The sequence below is a fragment of the Bicyclus anynana genome, chromosome 3 (assembly GCF_947172395.1).
Source record: "Bicyclus anynana chromosome 3, ilBicAnyn1.1, whole genome shotgun sequence".
Lineage (NCBI taxonomy): Eukaryota > Metazoa > Arthropoda > Insecta > Lepidoptera > Nymphalidae > Bicyclus > Bicyclus anynana.
In genome coordinates this window covers 9,725,831-9,749,721 of record NC_069085.1, presented here as the reverse complement: position 1 = coordinate 9,749,721, position 23,891 = coordinate 9,725,831, and the positions used below count along the sequence as shown (strand labels likewise).

Sequence of the window (23,891 nt, the reverse complement as noted above, 5' to 3'; positions counted from 1 at the left end):
CGTGTTGTTGCCCTGTCTAGCCAAATTTGGTAAGATCCTATTAGAGCACCTTTGGATACTTGTTCTGATATGGAACTAGCTGCACTTCTAGAGAGGCCAAGGTCTTTAAGCAAGTTATAGAGAGATTTTGCTGGTAATCCTCTCGCACCTACTTCTACGGCGTACAGACTAACTACATAGCCATTTTTAGTTACTTCATTTGTTAGGTCATAATATTTATTCACTTTTATACTGTGGTCCTTCGGAATGTTAGTCTCCCACGGCACAGTAAGCTCTACAAGTACTATTCGCTTAGTTTGGACAAAAAATCATTGTTCCTCACAATTAATCGACTGAAGCTCGCAATCGTATTCTGGCTCATCCAGGGAACAATTAGCCCTACATTTATTCCATTAACACAAGCACAAGGAGGCAATTTATTCTACACGCACCACAACACGTATGCCATCACCTGAGTGCATGTATGTTCCTGACCAATCGGCCCCACCGGGAATCGAACCCAGGACTTCCGTCCACCATAAACTCAATAATTCAATAATTCGTTACCGATTTCGTTCATTGAAGGCCCATCCCTAGAGGTGTTGTGGCGTCATCAGTACGGCCATATTTGTTCAGGTTTTCGATCAATTCAATCTAGACGAACTTTACTTACAAGGTTGTCAAAAGTGATATAGTTTATTAATAACATTTTTTCCTTTGTTACAGAATCTCCTTGATCTGAAAGATAGGTTCGACCATTTCCTCCACAACTCATTTAACAATGATAAAATATTCAAACAAATGATTGCTTCAGACTTCGAATACTTCCTTAATCTTAACAATAAATCCCCAGAGTTTCTTTCACTATTTATCGATGGAAAACTGAAAAAAGGCGAAAAAGGGGTAAGCAGCCAATTTATTTATATGATCATACTGAATTATTATTTACAATAAACACCATATTTTCTAGAAACACTAAAAGATTGATTATTTAAAGAGTGGTTCTACTAAAAGAGGTTCTAAATATAATTTGGAATTAAATCTGGAAGTCTTTGTGTTAAATCCTCGCTTGATGGCAAAACCGACTCCTAGCTCGTACACAATGTAGTGGATATAAAGCTAATATTTAAAAAAGGCAACTCAATCTGTTAATAAAGTTGACACTTTTTTTTTAATGGTCTTAAATAGTTCATTATCGTTCTACTAGACAGAAAAAAAAATATGCATAGTTTTTTGAGATTACATGAAAATTTTAGTTTTTAAAAAATATGTTTTTGACAATACGAGCCAAAACGCCTGTCGGCCATGACAGTCTAAATTTCAACTGTTTTATGACATCACTATAATAAATCCCATACAAATGGAGCGTTTGACAAAATATTACTTAACAATTAGTTCGAAGTTTAGTACACCAAGTTTGTTAGTGACGTCACAAAATGGACGACAGCGTTTTTGACGTTTGGAAAATTTAAAAAAAAATCGTGATATTTAAATTAAGTTGTATAAGAAATTCTTAACATTTATTAATTGATATCGATATATTTCGGACCCTTATTCTATGTACTACACTACATTTTAGATGAGCGAACAAGAAATTGAAGCGGTCCTGGACAAGACCATGGTTTTGTTCCGTTTCCTGCAAGAGAAAGACGTATTTGAACGCTACTACAAACAGCACCTCGCCAAACGCCTCCTGCTCAACAAATCTGTCTCAGATGACAGCGAGAAGAACATGATCTCCAAACTCAAGGTAAACTGAAAGCTATAAATGCCATCAAATAATCTATAAAATAAAATAAAATTCTATTCTATAACTAAAGCCTAAATCAATGTAGAATGTTTATCAACAAACTAATTAGAAATGAAGGTAGAAAACGCATAATTCAAAATTTATTTATTTCAATTAGCTTTAGTTTACTAATAGCAGTAGTAGTAGTAGTAGTAGTATGTTTTGTATTTTATACTTATATTGTTAAAAATTAAAAAAAAAAGAAGTAATAAATAAATGAGAGTAGTAGTAGTAGTAGTAGCACTTTTGAAATGCCAAGTTATGTCATAATTTGATTTAATGCAATGGTGGTAATATTAGTCGAAAACTTGAAATTAAAGTTACGAGGATTTCAAACTCGCCTTGGTCCAAGAAGACCCCTCAGCGAACTCCGCCAAGGTTTTTTTTTATTTACCATCATTTTACATACTTACTTACTAAGCACACAGTCATATAATGCAGTTTAACACTAAGCTTTTTTATCATTCATTAACACTATAATAAGACTTTCCTAAAAGCTTGCGTTTAATAAACACTTTGAACTTTCATGTGGTAGTTTATTATAAAAACGTTTTTTTAAATAAAAACGACATTATTACATATCATTTCATATCAAATTTTCTTGTTTTTTTATGAAATGTTATTCAAAAGTTATTAACTATAATATCTAACTGTTCTAAGCATATTATCTAAAATTATTATTAGGTATAAAATGATTAGCGATTTTTACTCTCATTCTTAATTTGTTTGTTGATTAACATTCCACATTAAGTTTGGCTTTAGTATAGGTTAGCGTGCTTCAGATTAAAGATCATAACTCATTAGAGCCACCCGCGCCCGGCGTATGATCAGACCCGTAGACCAATGTTTAGTTAACCAGAAGCTAAGGCCAAACCGCGGCGTTCAGCTCGCGTCGGCGGCAGCGTGCACGGTGGCGATCAGATATAATGTACAAAGGCGTTTCTACACGTTCGTACACTTTTCGTTCGTTCGACATATCTCGTAAGAGAAATAAACAAAATGTTAACCTATGGCGGCGGAGCAGACCTAGTCCCATTTCTTTCGACCCTACTGAATAGAGAATTTCCGGTTGCGCTGCTATTGGTTGGCGTAAGTCCATATCTCTTCACGAGATACGTCATTTGATATCCTCGCATATTGGGTCTACTGGTCGCCACTGTGCATGGCTGTAGCATCTTGCGTGCAGAGGTGGTGGTGTTGGTTTTGCCTAAGCTTTAAGAGTCTGATCAATTGATGATGATCCATTGGGGACCGAGTATAAGTGGGCAATTCGCAACGCAAGGAAAGCGGGCAACCAATTAATCACACGTAGTTCTGATCACGTGCCGAGTGGGTCTAATGTGATGTGATCTTAAGACCGCGTTATTTTTTAAACACTAACTTAAATACCGAATATATTATTTTGCTTTACAACATTCCCCAGAGCGAATGCCTGTTAAAAGACGTGGAGCCGCGAGACTTTCACTGTATTATTGGTGATGTCTCGCAAATAGAAAACAGGATAACTGTTTAGTCATGTTACATTCCTCTTCCTCCATACATTTCTGCAAAATTCTTTACCAGTAATATTGGACATTATCTTGTGAGTGTCCTTGAAGTTTATTAAAAATATTTGCAGTATATCATTCAGATATCTTGCTTAAAGTCACTTTTACATCAATTGCATAGAAAATCAAGTAAAGAATTTTGCAGATTTTAGCAAGACTTTAAGCAGGATATTTCGTAATTTGTTTTAATAGTTGTTGCACTAAAAGGTTTTGTGTAGTATGTAATGTGTTTAGATGTATGTACAATTTTGTAATTTATTATTAATACTCTGTCTTTTTACTTTACTTTTACAGTATTTAATTATTTTATTAAGTTTATTTTGTATACATAATACATATATATAAAGTACAATAAGAAATACTTAAGACTATTATACAGGTTACTCGGGAGTATTTCCCATAACTCTGGGTTTATTATTTTTGTTACCGAAAATTAATTAAATATGTTCAATATAATTAAATTTTAATTTATAATAATAATTAATATTGTCAAGGTAAATAATATTTCTTTTGTAGATAGATTTTTAAATGTGTCTTATACGCATCCTTATAATTATGACGAAGCCAAATGTTGCGTATTTTTTGTTTTGTTATGCAAAGATAGATAAAGGCGTGTGTTACAATAGATATCCAAACATAAAATATTTTTATTTGTTAGTTAAAAACATATTAGTTATGCAGTACGGCTCCTATAAGGGGACCTTGAAGTTATGGGAAATACTCTCGAGCACCCTGTATATATAATAATTGTGTGTCGGTTTTTCTTAATAAATTGTTATATTTTTGATCTTTGATTTCCAGACTGAATGTGGGTGTCAGTTCACATCGAAGCTGGAGGGCATGTTCAAAGACATGACGGTATCCAACACAATCATGGAGGAGTTTAAAGAACATGTGCTGTCGTCTGGGGTAATTTTTTATTTATTAATCCGATAATCTCTGTGCAATTATTTTATTACACTAAAATGTTTGTTTGTTGTAGAATCCTTAGTAGTAGATTCAAAGGCACAATAAATATGTAATATTGCCACTGTCATGTAATGAGGGCTATTATGGCAGGAGTCATTTTGCATTATATGCTCATTGCACAATACACAGCACGGGTGACACAATGGCTAATTACGTGCAATGGCACACTATATATTCTCTAGCTTTGTGATAATTATGGTTTGAAGTTTATTGAGAAACAGTTTACTTTTAACTGGTAGTTTACTTTAAACATAAATAAAAACTTGGCAACAAAATACGACCGCAATAGGCATTCATTCAGGTCATTTGGTTGCCCACCCAGTGCATCAAATGGTTGTCAATATTTTAAATAATATTTGCTATGTTTTAAAATATGACCAATATTCCCACTCCCCTCCAACTATTTGGGCTAACTGTCTTAGTTAAGAATTTGACAAAAGTACATTCACTCCTAACACAGTAAGGGATCGAACCACAACCCCTTGGTAATGATTGATGAATGGTCCGGTCCCTTTACTGTTGATTATTGAGGTATCAATACTATTGAGATCAAAAAAATTAATTTAGATATATGTATGCAATAAAAAGACAATTATAGGAAATTGGATTCAACAATATCTCCGCTAAGGTTGAAATTCCACTGAAGTTACTGACCAATCACCTTACAGATAGATATCACGTCATCACCCAACAATTTGATTGGTCGTTTGGCGCGCAACGCGTCATCATTGCGATCCGCGTCTTCAAATAGTCATGTGTTGACAGAGCAACCTGCACGGCGTGGACCTGTCGGTGCGCGTGCTCACCACCGGCTTCTGGCCCACGCAGAGCGCCACGCCCAAGTGTAACATACCCACCGCGCCGCGCACTGCCTTCGAAGTGTTTAGATCGTGAGTATCACCACCATCATCATTATCGTCACCACCACCACCACCACCATCATCATCACCATCATCATCATCATCATCATCATCATCATCATCATCATCATCATCATCATTGTTACCACCACCACCATCATCATCATCGTCACCACCACCACCAACATCATCATCATCATCATCATCACCATCATCATCAGCACCGCCATCATCATCATCATCATCATCGTCGTCATCGTCACCACCACCATCATCATCATTGTCACCACCACCACCACCATCATCATCATCATCATCATCATCATCATCATCATCATCATCATCATCATCATCATCATCATCATCATCATCATCATCATCATCATCATCATCATCATCATCATCATCATCATCATCATCATCATCATCATCATCATCATCATCATCATCATCATCATCACCACCACCACCACCATCATTATCATCATCATCATCATCATCATCCATCATCACCACCACCACCACCATCATCATCACTGCTAGCATGCACTTCCAAGCACAACGGTTTCAAGAAGCCAGCATCCAGTGGCTCCCTGCAACCCGCTTGATGTCCTCAGTCCACCTAGTGGGAGGGTCAACCAACACTGCGCTTTCCGGTGCAGGGTCGCCATTCAAGCACCTCATGGTGCTTGACCCACGTCCATAGGCTCTTTGAGCTATGTGGCTTGCCTATTGTCAATTCAGTTTCGCGACTCGCTGATTTAGAGTATGTGTTCGTATGCGTTAGGTTCGTCTGCGGATATTGTCATTTCACATGATTCGATCACGCAGGGATACTCCAAGCATAACTCGTTCCATCGCCCGCTTTGTGACTTTCTTATGAGGCTCATAGTTAACGACCAAGTCTCGGAACCATAGGTCATCACTGGCAACACGCGCTGTCCGAAGGCACTGAGGAATTTCGGACGGGGTCGTCATGTTAATAATTATATATTTTATTTTAGATTCTACCTAGCGAAACACTCTGGACGCCAGCTATCCCTACAGCCGCAGCTCGGCAGCGCGGACCTGCACGCCACTTTCCGCGCGCACACGGCGTCAGCGTCGCCCTCGCCGCCCGACGCGTCCGCGCCCGCGCCCGCCGCCGCCTCCGCCGCCGCCTCTGCCGTGCGCCGCCACATCATACAGGTGTCCACCTTCCAGATGTGTGTGCTGTTGCTGTTCAACAAGCGCGAGAAGTTCACCTATGAGGTACTATAATTTGTATACTTATTAATAATAAAACATTATATTATTTATATAAAACTGAACTAATACATAATTTGAATACTGGTTTGTTGACTAGTAATCTCTATTAGTGTATAATCATTTTCCAAGGTTATCATTGTATCAGTGTTTAAAAAAATTTAAACGCACTGGCCATCCCTCCGATTTTATTTCTTTTTTATTTGATTTGTCCATTGTAATTTTTTACTATTTTTATTATGCTGTAATATTTTTGTAACTCTATGGTAAATTTATCCTGATTGTCAATTTGACGGATTCACTTCCGATAGATTATAATATACCGAAAATAACACGTTAAATTGTAATCAGTATTTTCAGTTCACAATATGACGGCAGATTATAATACGTGAGATTATAAACTAACGTATTCTACAATTTAACGGTAACATGTATATTGATTTCATTGATACGTTGTTTCTAGGAAATATTGAATGAGACTGACATCCCCGAGAAGGACCTGGTGCGCGCGCTGCAGTCGCTCGCCATGGGCAAGCCCACGCAGCGGGTGCTCATCAAACAACCCAAGACCAAGGAGATTGAGCCTTCGCACCAGTTCTACGTCAACGACGCGTTCACTTCTAAGTTACATAGGTACGATACATAACACAACTTAAGTGTTTGAAGGGGAAAATGTATAAAAATACTTGTACTTTGCTTACGAGATTAAGTACTTTACTAAAGCCACATTCAAAGAGTACTGTTTACTAACAAACAAATTATAAATGAGGGTAGAAAACTCATGTCATTTCATAACTTTTTAATTTTAAATTCTGTGTTGTTGTTTTATAAAATATTATTCAAAATATATTAACTATATCTAATTGTTTTAAGCTTATTAATCAAACTTATTTTCATAAGTATTTTCATAATGATTGTTTTAAAACACCCTCACTACTTGATACACGTGACCAGCATCTTGAGAATCATTCGCTTGACTGTTGAATCAAGAGTCGGATATCATCATCATTATCATTATCAACCCATATTCGGCTCACTGCTGAGCTCGAGTCTTCTCTTAGAATGAGAGGGATTAGGCCAATAGTCCACCACGCTGGCCCAATGCGGATTTGCAGACTTCACATACGCAGAGATTTAAGAAAAGTCTCTGGTATGCAGGTTTCTTCACGATGTTTTTCCTTCACCGTTTGAGACACGTGATATTTAATTTCTTAAAAAGCCCACACCCTCCGGAATCGGAGGCAGAGGTTATATCCACTGGGCTATCAGTTGGATATAGAAGACAGTAATCCTTAAGACGGTGCGAGATTTGAGGAGGTTCTTCATTCTGGAGCCTTGATCAACAGTTGCTTGGGTACTGGGGCGCAATAGTAATAATGATTTGTCTATTTCAGGGTTAAAATACAGACAGTAGCGGCCAAGGGAGAGTCAGAGCCAGAGCGACGCGAGACTCGCAACAAGGTGGACGAGGACCGCAAGCACGAGATCGAGGCGGCCATCGTGCGCATTATGAAGGCCCGCAAGAAGATGGCGGTAATATTTTGTTATAATATTTAACATTATGTAGGCCCGCAAGAAGATGGCGGTAATATTTTGTTATAATATTTAACATTATGAAAGCCCGCAAGAAGATGGCGGTAATATTTTGTTATAGTATTTAACAATATGAAGGCCCGCAAGAAGATGGCGGTAATATTTTGTTATATTATTTAACAGTATGAAGGCCCGCAAGAAGATGGCGGTAATATTTTGTTATAATATTTAACATTATATTAGCCTCAATAACTCGACGACCTCTGTGGCGCAGTGGTATGCGCGGTGGATTTACAAGACGCTGATTGAGATTTTCTTAATTGGCGTAAGTCTGGCTGGTGGGAGGCTTCGGCCGTGGCTAGTTACCACCCTACCGGCAAAGACGTACCGCCAAGCTATTTAGCGTTTTCGGTACCACGAATTTTACTGCCCATATTTTTGTCATACCAGGGGATATATATGCAAAATCGATTCTTAAGGAATAAACTCCAAGAAAAACCTTGTAAATGTTTCAGCACACTTTGCTAGTGGCGGAGGTTACGGAGCAGCTGCGCGCGCGCTTCCTGCCGTCGCCCGTCATCATCAAGAAGCGTATCGAGGGGCTCATCGAGCGAGAGTACCTGGCGCGCACGCCCGACGACCGCAAGGTCTACACATACGTTGCATAGGTTGGTAACACCTGCCCTGTGCTCATAAAGATCAACTAATCATGGCACCATTCACATTTACGCGGTTCAGTACCCCCGACCCTACAAGGTCTACACATATGTTGTATAGGTTGGTAACACCTGCCTTATGCTCACTACCTACATTTGCATTTGCGCGTCTCTTTTGACCCCGAAAAAGTCTACACAACCGTCGCATAGGTTGGTAACACCTGCCCTGTGCTTACGACCTCCTTTTACATGTACGCGGTTCTTCACACCTCTGACGCCAAAAAAGTCTACATATACGTCCAATATATTGTGCTCACGACCTCCATTTACATTTGCGCGGTTCCTTAGACCTCTTACCCCGAAAAAGTCCACATCTATATCGCATAGGTTGGCAACACCTGCTCTATGCTCATAAAGATCAACTAATCATGACACCATTCACGTTTGCGCAGTTCAGCACCCACGACCCCACAAGGTTTACACGTACATCGCTAAGGTTGGTAACTCCTACCGTGCCCTGTAATGCTCATAAAGATAAACTTCTCATGACTCCATTTATAATTGTGTGGTTCAGAACTCCAAACCCCACAAGATATTATATCTACGTCGCGTAAGTTGGTAACCCTGACCTGTGCTCCTAAAGATCAATACATTTGCAGAAGAAAAACACATACGTTGTTTAAAACTCCCCATGGTTTCTGTTAACATTAACGCTGTTCTTCAAACCCACACGAAAGTCTACAACTATGTCGCATAGGTTTGTAACACCTTTTTATAAAGATCAACACCCATTTACATTTGCGTCGTTCAATACCCCGACTCCACAAGGCCTACAGTTCTACACATTCGTCGCATAGGTTGGTAACCCCTGTGCTATGCTCTTAATGATCGACACTCATTTACATTCGCGCGGTTCTTCAGAACTTCTACATCTACGTCGTATAGGTTGGTGACCCCTCCTAAAGATCAACTCTCCACAGATCTTACATTTCATGAACTGAACATGGAACAGGTCCCCAAATTTCATTTCATGAATTATGAAAAAAGCAAATGCATTTCATTTACTAGTGCTAAAAATAGGTTTTCCCCAAACGATTTTACATTACATGTGTCCATTAAAATATAGTAGTAGATGCAGCGAGATAGTTTTGTGCACAACTTTTAGGCTGACTTCTAAATTACAGACAAGTAGTGCGACAAACGATATTATCTCTTCAAGAGAAATAGACAAAGGACATGTCCAAATGTTGTATGGGGGCTGGGCCTTTATTCAGAGTGTCAACTAAGCAGAACAAATTATTTTTATTTTAAAAGAACATAAAATAAAGGGCTTGAAACCCAAAAAAAGAAAAAATATTGGAACCCGCATTTTTTTTTAATTAATTAAATAAAATGTATTTTTTTCATTAGTTGAAAAAATTAATTAAATTTTTTACCATGGCAACATGCTTATAACTCAAACCCAGACAGACTGTCAGTTATCTTCGCGTACAAACGTTACGTTCGTGGCGTTTTTAAAGCAATTACGGACTTTTTTGTTTAATGCGTCACAGTCTAAGATTTAATGTTTCATTTTAACTTGTGTCTTAATGACATTTGACAATATTACATGACATTGACAGCTTACACTGAATATGAATTCAATTCCAGGTGTTTTATTGGCTGTTTTGAACAATTTTACTGTATTGTCTATGTTTAATTTGTAGACAAGGGAGCAAAACAAAAAAAAAATATCTAATTAATGCGGGTTAATAAAATTCTGAAAATTAACTTCTCAACAGCAATTTGTATCTTCTATACGTAAAAAATACTATCGACCTGCTTATAAATTATAAAAAATAAAGGCCCATTTTGAAACATGTCCAAACCAACCGGAAATACCGCAATAATCTTGTTCGTTGCGTTGGGACAAAAGAGCTGGGACAGGAACAACTCAGCCGCCGTTGAACGACATTTTGTCTATTTCTCTTCACTTGGTCGCATGTTAGCACTAAAGGAGGATAATCGTGTATGTAAACCTAAAAGTTCACTCCTCTAGTTCCCTTTAGCCTATGAGTTGTGTACAGACTATCATAAAAATATATATGAATTACAATTTTATGTTCCGAACAATATCAATAACCATATAATAATAGATTGAATACATTTGGTTATTACGTACCTGTATTTTTAATTATATTTATGATATGATTTTAAATGAATAGTTGGCCCATTGTATTTAAATGAGCTTAATATAAACTTGCAGAGTATTTCACCATATTATCCTAAGATTCATTAAGTTATGCGTTCGTCACGTAAATGCTCATGAATGTAAACGAATATTTTTCTTAAATAAATGACAAATTAAACATAAGTACAGATTGGTTTGTAATCGCTGTAAAAAATATTGTATATATTTACAAAAAAAAAAAAATATTGCAGCTTTAGTCTGATCTTTTCAATGTGTACTATAAGTGTTCCTTATAATTTGATAGAGTAGTTATGTTAAATTAAATTCTCTTTTATAAAAACTGTTTCATTACATTCTCTGTTGACCCCTCCTAGGATTATTGTTTTATTTTGAATTTTCCATCAGTTAGATAATTTGGCTTATTCTATTACAATTCTTCTTTGGCTTCCACTGGTACCAAAAGAGTGGAGTTATACATGTCACCGTAAAATTGTAAACCTCTAGGTTATAATATATCTCACGAGATTGTAAACTGTTGATACATTGTGAACCACAACATAATGCTTACAATTTAACGTGTTATTATTCGGTAGATTGTAAGGAATATTTTTATTTGTAAGTCCACAATAAAAAATATGTAATTTAACCATTGGTTTTTGAGCCACTCAAGGTCCGGTTCTTAGGAGTTTGTTGCAGTTTACAATCTATCTACAGTTCACAATCTCGCGAGATAGATTATAATTTAACGGTAGTTACAATTCTACGGTGACATACATAAGACAAGTCATAACTCATTTAAGCGACGCCTCTCCTGCGCTGTATTGCGTATGTCTTTGGATGGATCTGACCATGAATATTCTCTGTTTTGAAAATTCAGTTTTATGATAAAAAGATACTTGAAATTGACATATGACTCTGATTTAAAAAACACAATTTTCTCTTATTTAATACTAGGATGCCAAACATCCATACAAACTTTCGCGTTTAAATTATTAGTAGGATTTGTGATATCACTTTATTACGTTGGTATTGTTAGGTAAGTGTATTGTGACCTTTGAGGTCGCATTTGGATCCATTGATTGTGTTACCGGATTCTATTTGATCTCAAACAGTTGAGCTATTTTCGTAACCTAACCCAGACTTATTTAACTTGGAGAGAAAAGTGAAATATGAATCGTATTTAAAGTCATGCCATAACATTACTCATAATTTAAAATATTGCTACAGCCTAAAGCGGTTTGTTTGAAGACGAGGTATGATAGAAGTCAACTATTGACCAGTTAGACTATACCTTAATATAATAAGCTCATAATTATTAGATCATTATTTTGTAGAGCGAGAGCGGTGTCGTCTAAGTGTCTTTGAACATTGTATCAATTTAATTAATATGTTTAGTAATAACATAATATTAATATTTATAATATCATAGGCTTCATTATTTACTGCATCATTACGTCGATTGCAGACTGCCGTCAGACACTTTAGGGACCCCATTTTTAAGACAGAGCTAGCCGCAAATGTGACGTAACGTTACGTTAGTTACGATACCATGTGTAAATTATTTTGACCTAGCACCTCAACATTTTATTTACAAGGCGAAGGACAACAATAAAGTGACTTAAAATGTCACCTAGCGTTCATGTAAGTATAGACAATAATGTCTATGTAAACGTATTACAAACGCAACGTGTTCATACCAAGTCGAAACTATGATATTCGCGAACGTTGGCTGACTTACGCTGAAGAGCAGTTTCAAATGGATTTTGTCTCTACTTTACACACTAGGTAGGAAAGTGACCTTATTAACAGACGACGGCTTAATTTGCCGCATGTTGTGATGCTTCGTTCAAACGAAACGCATTATAATGCATTTACTCTATTATTTCATGTAGAAAAGATACAATCTCACTTGTCATGAAAATCTAGAAGACTGCAGTCTTGTAAAAAGCTGGTCTTACCGACAGTCTGCGATCATCATTAGAATATTCTAGGATATTTAAACATTTGTAACCTTCACATTATTCCAATGTCGAGGTTACAGGTATAACGGTGTTTATTTTCAGGCTATACAGTTACAAGTCTTTGAAGATTGAACCGCCAAGTTAAAGTGATTGAAGGTACTAAAAGTATTTAAATTATTTCAAAAATAAAAATTATTAGTTAATACACAAGTTATTTTATTTGCAATACGAAATAACACAAAAATAATACAATATTTTGGTATGTGACAAAGCTTCCTTTGCTAGAGGATGAAGGATAGAAGAAATCCTTTGGTAAGTGAAAATTAAAGTGTGCTTCAATATATTCGTGTACAGTTGTTTTACTAGCGTCGATAAAATTTGTGTCAATTGTTATGACGATTGATAAATCTTCAATACTGAATGATATATTTTTTGTTGTGCTGTCGACTCTTGCGCTAATAATTTTATTTATTTCTTTATTAGCTTCATTTGTATCTGTGTAAGCTATTGTGAAAGCAATCCGGGTGACCAAGTTATAGCAAATCAAATTGGCATCCTTACGATGGTATTCCCCATGTATGTCCCTTTTATGATGATTTTGCAAACTTATCCAGTTTTCATCACTAACGCCTTGTGGGTTTCCGTATGGAGAGATATATATATTTTTACTAAACCCATATAAACCATCGATTTTGGTCTGAATGTTCATACATCCGTCTGTCCCATTGTTTATTGTGAAATTATGTTTGAAATGTGTGCGACACTTTATTCTTTTATTATGGCCAAACTTTAGAATGTTGTGTGTTAAATTTGTGAGCACACACTCACCGTCTTTGTTGGAGGGCAATAAAATGTGATTATTATATTTGCCAATACTGGTGTTGTAAAAATTTTCCGTACGATTGCTTTCCAATGACGTTACTATAATGGGCAGACCTTTAATATAACCAGGATTTCCACTAAATTTTATAATACTCTCTATGGAATTATTCCCCATGTAAAATTTGACAGTAATCTCCTGGGATACATATTCAAGATCCATAGAGATTATTTGTACATGGAATTTGACGATAACTCTTGTTATTAAAGACGCATTGCAATAGAATTCATATTCAACTTTGACACCAATATTATTGCAATGGCTGTCTGAACATGATGGCTCATGCAGTTCATTATTATATTCAGTACATCTATGTTCGTCGCATATAAGAAACGTCCTGTTAACGCAATGTAGTGTTGTGCAATCCTGTAACCAAAAGCATTATTAATAAAATATTTTACGAGACTTTTTCGCTTGGTCACGAGTCACGCCATAATTTAAGAACGGATTAACTAAATGTTTTCCTTTTTTCTAATCAATAATCATAGTCAATTGGACTAATTACGCAGAAAATTTTAGAAAAGTTATATTGATGTCTGTTACAAACAGCTCAACGACTGGATAACGGATCTGGATGAAATTTGCCACAAATTGATTATTATAGTCATAAATTATAAATCACAGAAATCGTATTAAACCGCGGGGCACAACTAGTTGTAAATAAAACAGACGAATGAGATGATATGTAGTATAATATATGGTATCAATAAAAATATGTTGTACGCACATCATTTCAGAACGGCGTGACTGATTTTATTATTGACATTGATTTTTTTTTAATATTTGTTAAGTATGAGATGAGAAGGTGAAAAAGACTGATAGGCCTACATGAAAAATACTTTACTATTTTTTCCCAGTCTTAAACCTACCCCGGGCCTTTTCGAAGGCGTGCGACAACAAACGCATGACTTCAGATTTTATATAGTATACTTATTTACTTATTAAGTAATATCATTCACAAATTACCAGTTTTGTGCTGTTTATCGTACTTTCTTTGGGGCTTGCAACTTTTGTGTGGCCGTAACTTTTAATAACATCCAACATGTGAAGGTCTTTCAACTTAACATAACATTTAATGTTATCATTTCTTAGAAATTTTAGAGTCTTCTTGCTATTGCAGTACTCGTTGGTCAGTGTCATTGGGAGCTCTGAAAATCCATCGTAAGCATAATGAGTTAAATTAATCGACAGCGAGTGGCAGAATCGAAAATATCGCTCTCCTTTCGTTACAATGCATCTTCATGAAATAATATCTTGAGCGTAAGATGTTTTAAGATAGATAGAGCGCCATCTGCCTCGCGTTACAAAGGCTGGATTCTAATCGGAGATGTCTAGAGTTTGATCCCCACCCATTGGAATACTATTCTCCAACGCCATAGCACAATATTTTCATTTCACTTGGAAGGTACTTCCAATATTTTTATCCAAGTAAAATTGTATACTGACCTAAAGAATGAATACCGTCCTTTGTCACCAACAATACTGGTTGACCGGTAGTGTAACGATTTTTAGTAAGCTGCATATTATTTGTCCTATTTTTCTCAGAAATGTGCCATTTTAGGTGGTTATCGACATCCAAAGCGTAAGGCTGCAAAAAAAACATTAAATAATAAAAATAAACAAGATGAAGGTACATATTTAAGTATTATATTCCAAACTCTCTCTAGATTTATTATCTATCAAAATATGATGTAGATATATAATTAATAGGTTAATACAAAGGTACATACCATATGTTTTATTGTTTTTCTTATATCAGGTAAATTAACTTTTCCAATACAAAAAAGATATCCAAATATGTCACTCTGCAATTGTGTACTACAAGAAAAGTGTGAAGAACACATGTACAGATTATCTTTCTTATGGATCTCACATTTATCTTTTCCAATCCCTTCACAGCTCTTCAACACACTCTTTTCCAGATCCGAGCAATCATTATCACAACAGCAATTGATATCACAAGTTTTATACTGAAAATGAAGAGACATTTTAGTGACTTATAAAAAAATAAATATAAAAGTTCGTTAAAATTTAAGTAAATAGAAGTATTATATGTAAGAGTATCGATTCTACACATCGTACCGGAACGCTAAATCGCTTGGCGGTACGCCTTTGCCGTTAGGCTGGTAATTAGCCACGGCCGAAGCCTTCCACCAGCCAGACCTGGACCAATTAACAAGACCTCAATCGGCTCTGCCGGGGATCGAACCCAGGACCTCCGTCTTGTAAATCCACCGCGCATAGGACTGCGCCACGGAGGTCGTCAAAATATAATAGTAATAATCATTATTACTTACCAAGAGATTACAGTAACATTCATTTGTGCTTATTTTCTTTGGTTTAACTGTTGGCTTTTCAGTTGAAGGCTTTTTGTCAAAAAATGTGATCTCCGTCACATTATCGAACTCTGAACTGGTAAAATATGCATCTGTTACTAAATCACTCTCCGTCACTGATACATTCTCATCATACAGCAAGTCAAATACTGTGCTTACTAATTCTGTTGAGCTTGTTAATGAAGTTTCACTTAAAGACTCATTTTCATACTTAACTGGAGACCTCTTTATTTGTAATTCATTTTTATCTTTGCGGTAATATAAAGCATGAGGTTTTTGTTTTATGGTATCAAATATGTCACTCGAATTCTTCACAACGGTGCTGTTTGAATTAATTACAGTGTTGTCTACTCTAATTTGTTCATTTATAAAGTCCATAAGACAGAATTGTATAACTATAGACAGTAGTGTGAAACACAGGTAGGTGATGGGATTCATTTTTTTTTATTTATATTCTACACCAAACTGGTTAAAGTTTCTTAAAATAATGTAAATCCTTAGTTCTATATCTCCTTTAGATTGAGTGTTCAGCTTAAATCTGTAATAAATTACACAATTTAAGGAATAGGTAAGTAAAATTTCTGATTTTTAAATTAGTTTATAGATACTGGGTATACCCAAGTCCAGAAGATGACAACTTTGTTTCCAGTATATAAATTATGGGTTTATCATAGGTACTCTTATAATTCAAGCGCAATTAGAATGGGATTGAACCTTGTTTAATAAAACTATGTAACATGTGTAGTTTACTTTGAAATGGTTCTATCACATTCTAATAGTGCACAAATTTTAAGTAATATCTCTATCCTCTTTTTCTCCTTTAGCGAGAGAGACCTGGCTCCCGTAGTTGGTTATTAAAACAAGTTAATAATGGTAATAGCTATGAGTAAAATAAAACAGAAGATAACATCCATCTGTACTTTCATAACATAGGTAGGATTTCATATTTTGTGTTTATATATTTGTTACTCATTATGTAAAATGGCTGAATGGATTTGGATGGAGCTAAGCAAAAATATAGTTTTTATTCTCGTTAATTGTATAGGGTATTGGTAACAAAATCTGTATCTATTAGCTCTAATCTTCATAACTACTAATCACATTTATTCTATCTTTCTGTCTCTAATAACTCCTACCCTTTGAAATTTAAAAAGCAGACTTTAAGGTATAGCCTATGTCACTCCTCATAAACGGCTATCATAATATACAAGAGTGAGTTTTACTATCAGACTAGAAGGAATTTAACTTATTTAAACAAAGTTCTTTTGCTTTAATATTAGATACAGATGTATATGAAAACCTGTCACAGCCCAAGTTGACAATATCTGTTTGAGATAGCTCATGTGCTCCTCCAATAAACATCTGCCTTAGTTTATCAGTCACAGTTGTAGCAGCAGGAACCCAGCATGGTACTTTGATGAGATGCTGTCCCGGAGCTGCTGGTATGTTACAGGAGCCGTACCCCACAATCCATGAACGTCCAAGTGAATCTAGACAGTTAACCTGCAGTACTATCTTTGGCCATCCTGGAACATAAAAATTAATAGTAAATGACAGGAGAGAAACCCTGCAGTTACACCTATATAGTTCTCGTTTCTGTGGTTCTCCTCTAAGAATAGGAGGGGTTAGGCCAATAGTCCACCACGCTGGCCCAATACGGATTGGCAGACTTCACACACACAGAGAATTATTAAGAAAATTCTCTGATATGTAGGTTTCCTCACAATGTTTTCCTTCACCGTTTGAGACACGTGATATTTAATTTCTTAAAATGCACACAACTGCAAAGCTGGAGGTGCATGCCTCAGACCGGATTTGAACCCACACCCTCCGGTATCGGAGACAAAGGTCATATCCACTGGGCTATCAGGGCTTATTTCAGTTTCTGTTTGTGTGGTGTTGTCTCTGTGGGATTAAAGGTATTATTATGTTCAATATAGATATTAATGTAGTTTCTGAGATTACCTGTACCGAACAAACAAAACATCAAATCTTACATCTCTATATTAGTTTAAATGAACACCTGATTTAATACTGTAGTTCTGTAAATTTTTTTTTAATGTGGTGAAATCCTCATGGATAATATCTTCTTACCATGGGGAGGCAAAAAGGTTATGTTGGACTTCAACCAACTAACTAACTAACATGGTGTTTGACTTGATGCTTGATGACTGAGCCTCGGGAACATTTCGTAAACTACTGCAACCCAGCAATTAATGAATGCCTGACCTGACTTAATAGCAACAATGCAGTTAGTGTATTGCTTTGTTATTTATTGTATATGATTTGCACAAGTCAATGACATCACTACTATTCTACCATAAGACTATTTTTGCTTCCACTTACCATAAGTTGCAGCCTGCTGCCAAGCACTTGTAAAGTATGAGATCAGATTTCAGGGTCATTCAATAAATTAGGTACTCAATCTGTACTAATATTATTTAGGAAAGATTCGATTGTGTTTGTTTGCATTGTATAAGCTTTGAAACTACTGGAACTACTTGAAACATTCTTTCGCCATTAGAATCCTATATTATTCCTTGAGATCAGGCTATTTTATCACCTTTATGGGTACGGGAACGCGGCATTTTATTAAATACAATTAGAATAGTAGTCATACATCTCCAGACTATGGGATACGTTATTAGTTATTACGTTGAATGATGTATCATTTTTAAAGCCTGGCTGTCACAATGTAAGAATTGTAAACCTATATTATAAATCCACCTACCTTGAATTCCTTTACTGACGTAATGTAAATCAATAGGTTGGTTCCAAATTACGTTCTTTTTATAATCTGCCTTAGCCGAAATGGTTTGTCCTTCGGAATATCCTGATATCAGACTCCAGTTAGGACCTATAATAAATAAAATATTATAAACATGACGACTATTTAGTAGATTCAATTCCAGACAACTTTGCTTACCAGCCTGAAAGGAATAACGACAGAACAGGGAATATGGTTCATTAAAATTGTAAGAGCGCTGTAATTGACCTAAAATGTGTATTTCTGCCATCGAAATCTTGAAAATCCATATCCATAGTGCTCTGACACCAGCCAAGCATTGTTGTTTATTTGTACTATTGGTTACCATGGAAACTTCAGTCTTTATATTTTTCTCTATCTGTCTTTAAAGTTCTGGCCCTAGGTTCTAGTGTTCTACATCATATTTTGTGACTGCAACCACAGAGTACAGGACTACATTATATATAGGTGTCAAAGACTACAACTATGTACACTACGCTGACATAGAAGAGTAGAAGTTAAATAAAAATGGAACTAATAAACTTGTTGTGTGGCAGCACCAAATTTACTAAACCACAAAGATCTGTCAATAAAGTGCAACCAATCAATATTGATAAGTTTTTAAAATCGTAGTGGTAATTCAGATAATTACCAAACGAATTACAATAAATATAATTTATTTAGATGATATTGGCTTGAATTTATTTAAATTCAATCATGTAAATCATAAAAATCAGCTATCTTAGCACCCATACCACGTGATGTTTACTTTGGAGCTATATAGTAAATACAGTCTGTCAAAAAAGTCATGAAGTTTATTAAAAGGGAACTAAATAATTTTCTTGCTGGTAACACTAAAATGTTGCATTGTTTACATGTCGTATTGAAATGATGGATGTTTACTGTCTAATCAGTACGTTTTGATACCTACTTTTGAAAAAGTTACATTATGTCTACACTTTTGTTTACTTTAAAGTATCCCAATTTTGTATGGAGACTAAGCCTTTGTTCCTGTTCAATTTCAGGTGTTTAAATTGGCTGTTTTGAACACCTTTACTGTATTGTCTATGTTTAATGTTTAATTTGAGCGAAACAAAAAAATATTTATCTAATCAATGCGGGTTCCAAAATTTCTAAAAATTAGTTTATCAACAGCAATTTGTATCTTCTATCCTTAAAATATCTATTGACCTGCTTAAAAAATTAAAATAATTAGCGGACTCCCGCGACTTCATCCGCGTGGATTTCAGTATTTTACAAATCTGGCGGAAACCATGGTATTTTCCGGGATGAAAAGTAGCCTATATGTTAATTCAGAGTAAAATATATTTCCATTCCAAATTTCAGTCAAATCGCTTCAGTAACGAAAACGTAAAAGAGAAACAAACATACTTACACACTTACACACAAACTTTTGCCTTTTTAATATTAGTGTGAAGTGTGTGATAAAAGCCCATTTTGGGACATGTCTTTTAATTTAAGTTCAATTTAACACTTTCAGGAATATCAAAAACTACTATTCGTCGTATTGTTAATAAAGGGACGTCAAATGGTGGATTAATTGAAACACCTGTAAAACATAGAATTGGTCGCCCATGAAAAGTATTGGATGATTTCCACCCGTGTGCAATTCGGCAAAAATTGCACTTTTTTACACTAAGTTCCAACACTCAGAAAATGATGAATATTTAGATGTTAATTTTACAGATTCTGATTAATTTGAGTTTCACTGCAGGACATAGGCCTTTTGTTTTTGTTTTGTACGCGACAAAAGGCGTTATGTTATTTTGTATAAAATTGTTGAGTGTAAATAATTAATAAATTTAAAGTATCAAACCTTTTTGGTTGAAATAAACAGGGATAACATGTAAGCGACAGTAGCGACCTCATTAATTTCCATCTCTTTTTTGACAAACTGTATAGTCCAAATATATTTATTAATCAACTAGCGGACCCGGTCAAGCTTCGTTTTGGCATAAGTGCACTTATTCTCTATCCCTACTCTACCCCTCTATACCTCTACCCCTACCCTACCCCTACCCTACCCCTACCCTACCCCTACCCTACCCCTACCCTACCCTACCCTACCCCTACCCCTACCCTACCCTAGCCCTACCCCTACCCTACCCATACCCTATCCCCACCCTACCCTACCCCTACCCTACCCCTACCGCTTGACTCTTAAACGTTTGTTTGGGAAATAGAAAAGGCCAGTTTTTAGGGTTTTCCCGGAAATTATCTGATTTTTTCTCACCTTTTAAACCTTCCCTGTACCTCCACGAACACTTCAAGACCAAGATAAGATAAATCCGTTAAGCCGTTCTCGAGTTTTAGCGAGACTAACGAACAGCAATTCATTTATATATATATAGATACTTATAATAAAACTGGTCAAATGCTATACATTCTATCTATACATTAGTTCACATTTCACAATTTGAGATTTTACGTATTTATACCATTTGCAACACCAAAAGTTACCATGGCATAAGGTACTACTAGCGCAATCTAGAACTTATATTAAAACTGTAACAGGTACATTCTATACATTGAAGATATTTTAAATTTTTTTTTGTCGGGGGCATTATATGTATATCGATATTAAACCTAATAATAAAATATATATATATATATATATACGGTCGAATTGAGAAACCTCCTCCTTTTTTTTGAAGTCGGTTAAAAATATATTTTTTCGATTTTTGTCGGTCTGTCCGTGTCGTCTCGGTTTGAGACCATAATATGGAGAAGGTTACAGGACACTTTTTATTGCGAAAATAAAATGAGACGGGGGTGAAATAGAGGTTGAAAGTTTGTACGGAAAGTCCTTCATTTTAGTTACATTTTCAAAAATTTGTTCATAAATCATAAAAAAAAACGAAATATAATGTAATTCAAAATTTCAACCCCTAAAGTAGTGAAATAGGGCTTGAAAGTTTACATTAATTTCCACGCGGACGCGGTCCGCTAGTTTTTAATATAATCGAGAAGATATCAAGATATTTAATAAGATTAAAAACAAATTACTACAAAATACTATTCTACTAATACAGTATCACGAGCACTGGCATACAAAAGCCTAACTGAGTCACAGTATCCAACTCCTCGACGTAAACTTGTTACTACAACATAGGCATCGCCTGCACGCAATATTCTTTTAGCTTTACAGTAATCGAGAGCAGCGTGTATACGTGCTTCAACTTCCAATATCCAACTATTCTTAGGAACTTCAAAATAATGCACCGCCCGCACCCCTCTCCAGAAACGAAGTTGTCTAGCCGTGTGACACGTTCTGGTGACTGCGACGATTGAGCAAACAGGTTTAGCATGCGATAGCATTTTTGCTGTACGGCCAGAATTAGTTAAGCAAATTATTACAGCAGACCGAGATCGCGTAGCTAATTCTACTGCGCTAACACAAATGGCCTTTGTAGGCTCTTCAAGAGGGCTCTGCATCAATTCCAGATTGCCATAAACTTTTGGTTGCCATAATATTCTCTCTGCTTGTCTGCATATAACAGCGGCTGCTGCTACACAATGTTCAGCCATTCGAACCACATCGTAAGATGGCGAAAATTTTGTCAAAGGTGAATCATAATGTAATTCTAACGAAAGGACATCAGCTCCATCCAAAACTAAATTAGCAATGTCAGTGACACATAAAGTTGGTATTTGTTCATTTAAAACAGCCTTACATATACATGGCTTTCCAGCGTTATTGCACTTAGACACTATAACTTTTTGAGCTATAAAAATTTTCTCAACCGGTAAATCTGTACTTAGAATGCATCTGTCAATAAATATACCATCAGCTTCTGAAACTAACTGATCTATATTGTCCAATCCTAATACGGAATCAATACATGCAAATACAAGAATATGCTTTCCTTTTTCGGAAAGAATGATTCTTACGTGTCGAATATCTTGAGCAGTTTGCGAATTTGGAACCAAAACTCCATCTATATCAGAAGCAACGGCCCATGCTATTTGATTTTCCATATATTCAAAAGGTTGTGGTAAAGAATCACATGATACGGAATCGAGACTCTCACGTCCTTTTTTATTGCTACTATCGTTTTCACGAGGAACTTTTGACAACCTTACTGCCATTTTTGGTCCAACCGCACCTCCTATAACAATTTTGCATTCAATAGAATCATCGCCAACGGCTAAAATAACTAATTTAACTTTTCCTGACATGAGACTGTCAATAAACAAAATATCTCCCGGTTGTAAATCTGTTAAATGATCGTAGCCAACAAAAAGGCATTCGGCAGTTCCACATTCTCGCCAACTCGGATCAGTTGTTAGTCTTATAGTTTCGTGTTCAATGAGTTCAATCATTGTTTTTGGGCCACCTTTAAGATCACCAGTGACTATGTCAGGCCCTCTTACATCTACAATTAAAGCCAAAGGGTAAACATATTCTAATTCAGCGCTGTAATTATACACAGCTTGTCGGATGCTCTGGATCAAGTGATCACATGAATCCGGTTCTAAGTCACGCAAATTTAAACGCGCTACAGTCATACCCGAAGCTATAAGTCTCTGTAAGACGGCTGGTTCTCGATTATTCATGCCAATTTCGCACATAAGACCTGTTTGAACCTCTTCACTCGGATTTTCATGTATGTTTAAGTTGCAATAATGTTTCAATTGTGTTGTTTCTATTGGGCCTTCCTTCTCTTTTAAGCTTGGTAAAGACTCAAGAGGAATGTGCCAAGGTAAGGACATATTTGTACGTTACTAAAAAAACGCGTAGTTTCTAAAATTGATCTAATTATCGTAAATAAGTAAGTTTATCTAATTCAAGCAATACCTAAGCCAAGAAGCTTTTCACAAAATAATAAAAACATTCATACAGATATATAAAAATTGTATCTGTGTAAATGTCTACTTTGACACAATCATTTTTCTTAAATTATTATTGTATTAGCAAGTATTAGCCTATTTTATTTAGTATAGGTAACAGTGGTAATGAATAATGTTACTAGGTATGCCAAATCACTTTAAATGATAATAAAAGTAAAAAATAATTAAGTAACGTTTTTTATTTTTGGTTTGATATAAGTTTTATACACTCTTTCATTTATTTACTTATCATTATTTTAAATATCAATGAAAGAGGAATACAATTTATGTCAAATTATTATCCTTTAATCCCTTTACATCGAAAATAAAAGTAAAAATTATGGGTAGGTTATTTATAGTATAGCTTTA

At 35.6% G+C, this 23,891-nt stretch overlaps 2 protein-coding genes across 5 annotated transcripts in view; one reads left to right on the top strand and one right to left on the bottom strand.

Moving 5' to 3' along the window:
- Nucleotides 1–12,919, top strand: part of LOC112054769 (cullin-3) — a 22,014-nt gene extending 9,095 nt beyond the window's left edge. For both annotated transcript variants that reach the window (XM_024094663.2, XM_024094664.2), the window contains exons 8-16: nucleotides 706–882; nucleotides 1,559–1,729; nucleotides 4,117–4,224; nucleotides 5,050–5,174; nucleotides 6,149–6,395; nucleotides 6,853–7,022; nucleotides 7,784–7,922; nucleotides 8,438–8,590; nucleotides 12,812–12,919. In XM_024094663.2, the coding sequence (XP_023950431.1) occupies nucleotides 706–882; nucleotides 1,559–1,729; nucleotides 4,117–4,224; nucleotides 5,050–5,174; nucleotides 6,149–6,395; nucleotides 6,853–7,022; nucleotides 7,784–7,922; nucleotides 8,438–8,590 (1,290 nt within the window). In that variant the 3' untranslated portion in view covers nucleotides 12,812–12,919. The remainder of the gene's footprint in view (nucleotides 1–705; nucleotides 883–1,558; nucleotides 1,730–4,116; nucleotides 4,225–5,049; nucleotides 5,175–6,148; nucleotides 6,396–6,852; nucleotides 7,023–7,783; nucleotides 7,923–8,437; nucleotides 8,591–12,811) is intronic.
- LOC112054770 (pyruvate kinase) lies at nucleotides 12,902–23,891 on the bottom strand. Of its 3 annotated transcripts, XM_024094666.2 has the most exons (6): nucleotides 17,226–17,366; nucleotides 15,887–16,463; nucleotides 15,320–15,559; nucleotides 15,036–15,177; nucleotides 14,556–14,737; nucleotides 12,902–13,955 (listed from the first exon to the last, which is right to left on the bottom strand). In XM_024094666.2, exons 2-6 carry the CDS (start codon nucleotides 16,361–16,363, stop codon nucleotides 12,921–12,923), a joined length of 2,076 nt encoding a protein of 691 aa, XP_023950434.2. In that variant the 5' UTR covers nucleotides 16,364–16,463; nucleotides 17,226–17,366; the 3' UTR covers nucleotides 12,902–12,920. The 3 variants fall into 3 exon arrangements, with proteins under 3 accessions (XP_023950434.2, XP_052747362.1, XP_052747363.1); XM_052891402.1 differs by lacking the exons at nucleotides 12,902–13,955; nucleotides 14,556–14,737; nucleotides 15,036–15,177; nucleotides 15,320–15,559 and adding exons at nucleotides 18,657–18,782; nucleotides 22,700–23,484 and having other exon boundaries at nucleotides 16,230–16,463; nucleotides 17,226–17,451; XM_052891403.1 differs by lacking the exons at nucleotides 12,902–13,955; nucleotides 14,556–14,737; nucleotides 15,036–15,177; ... (1 more) ...; nucleotides 15,887–16,463; nucleotides 17,226–17,366 and adding exons at nucleotides 20,832–21,970; nucleotides 22,700–23,891.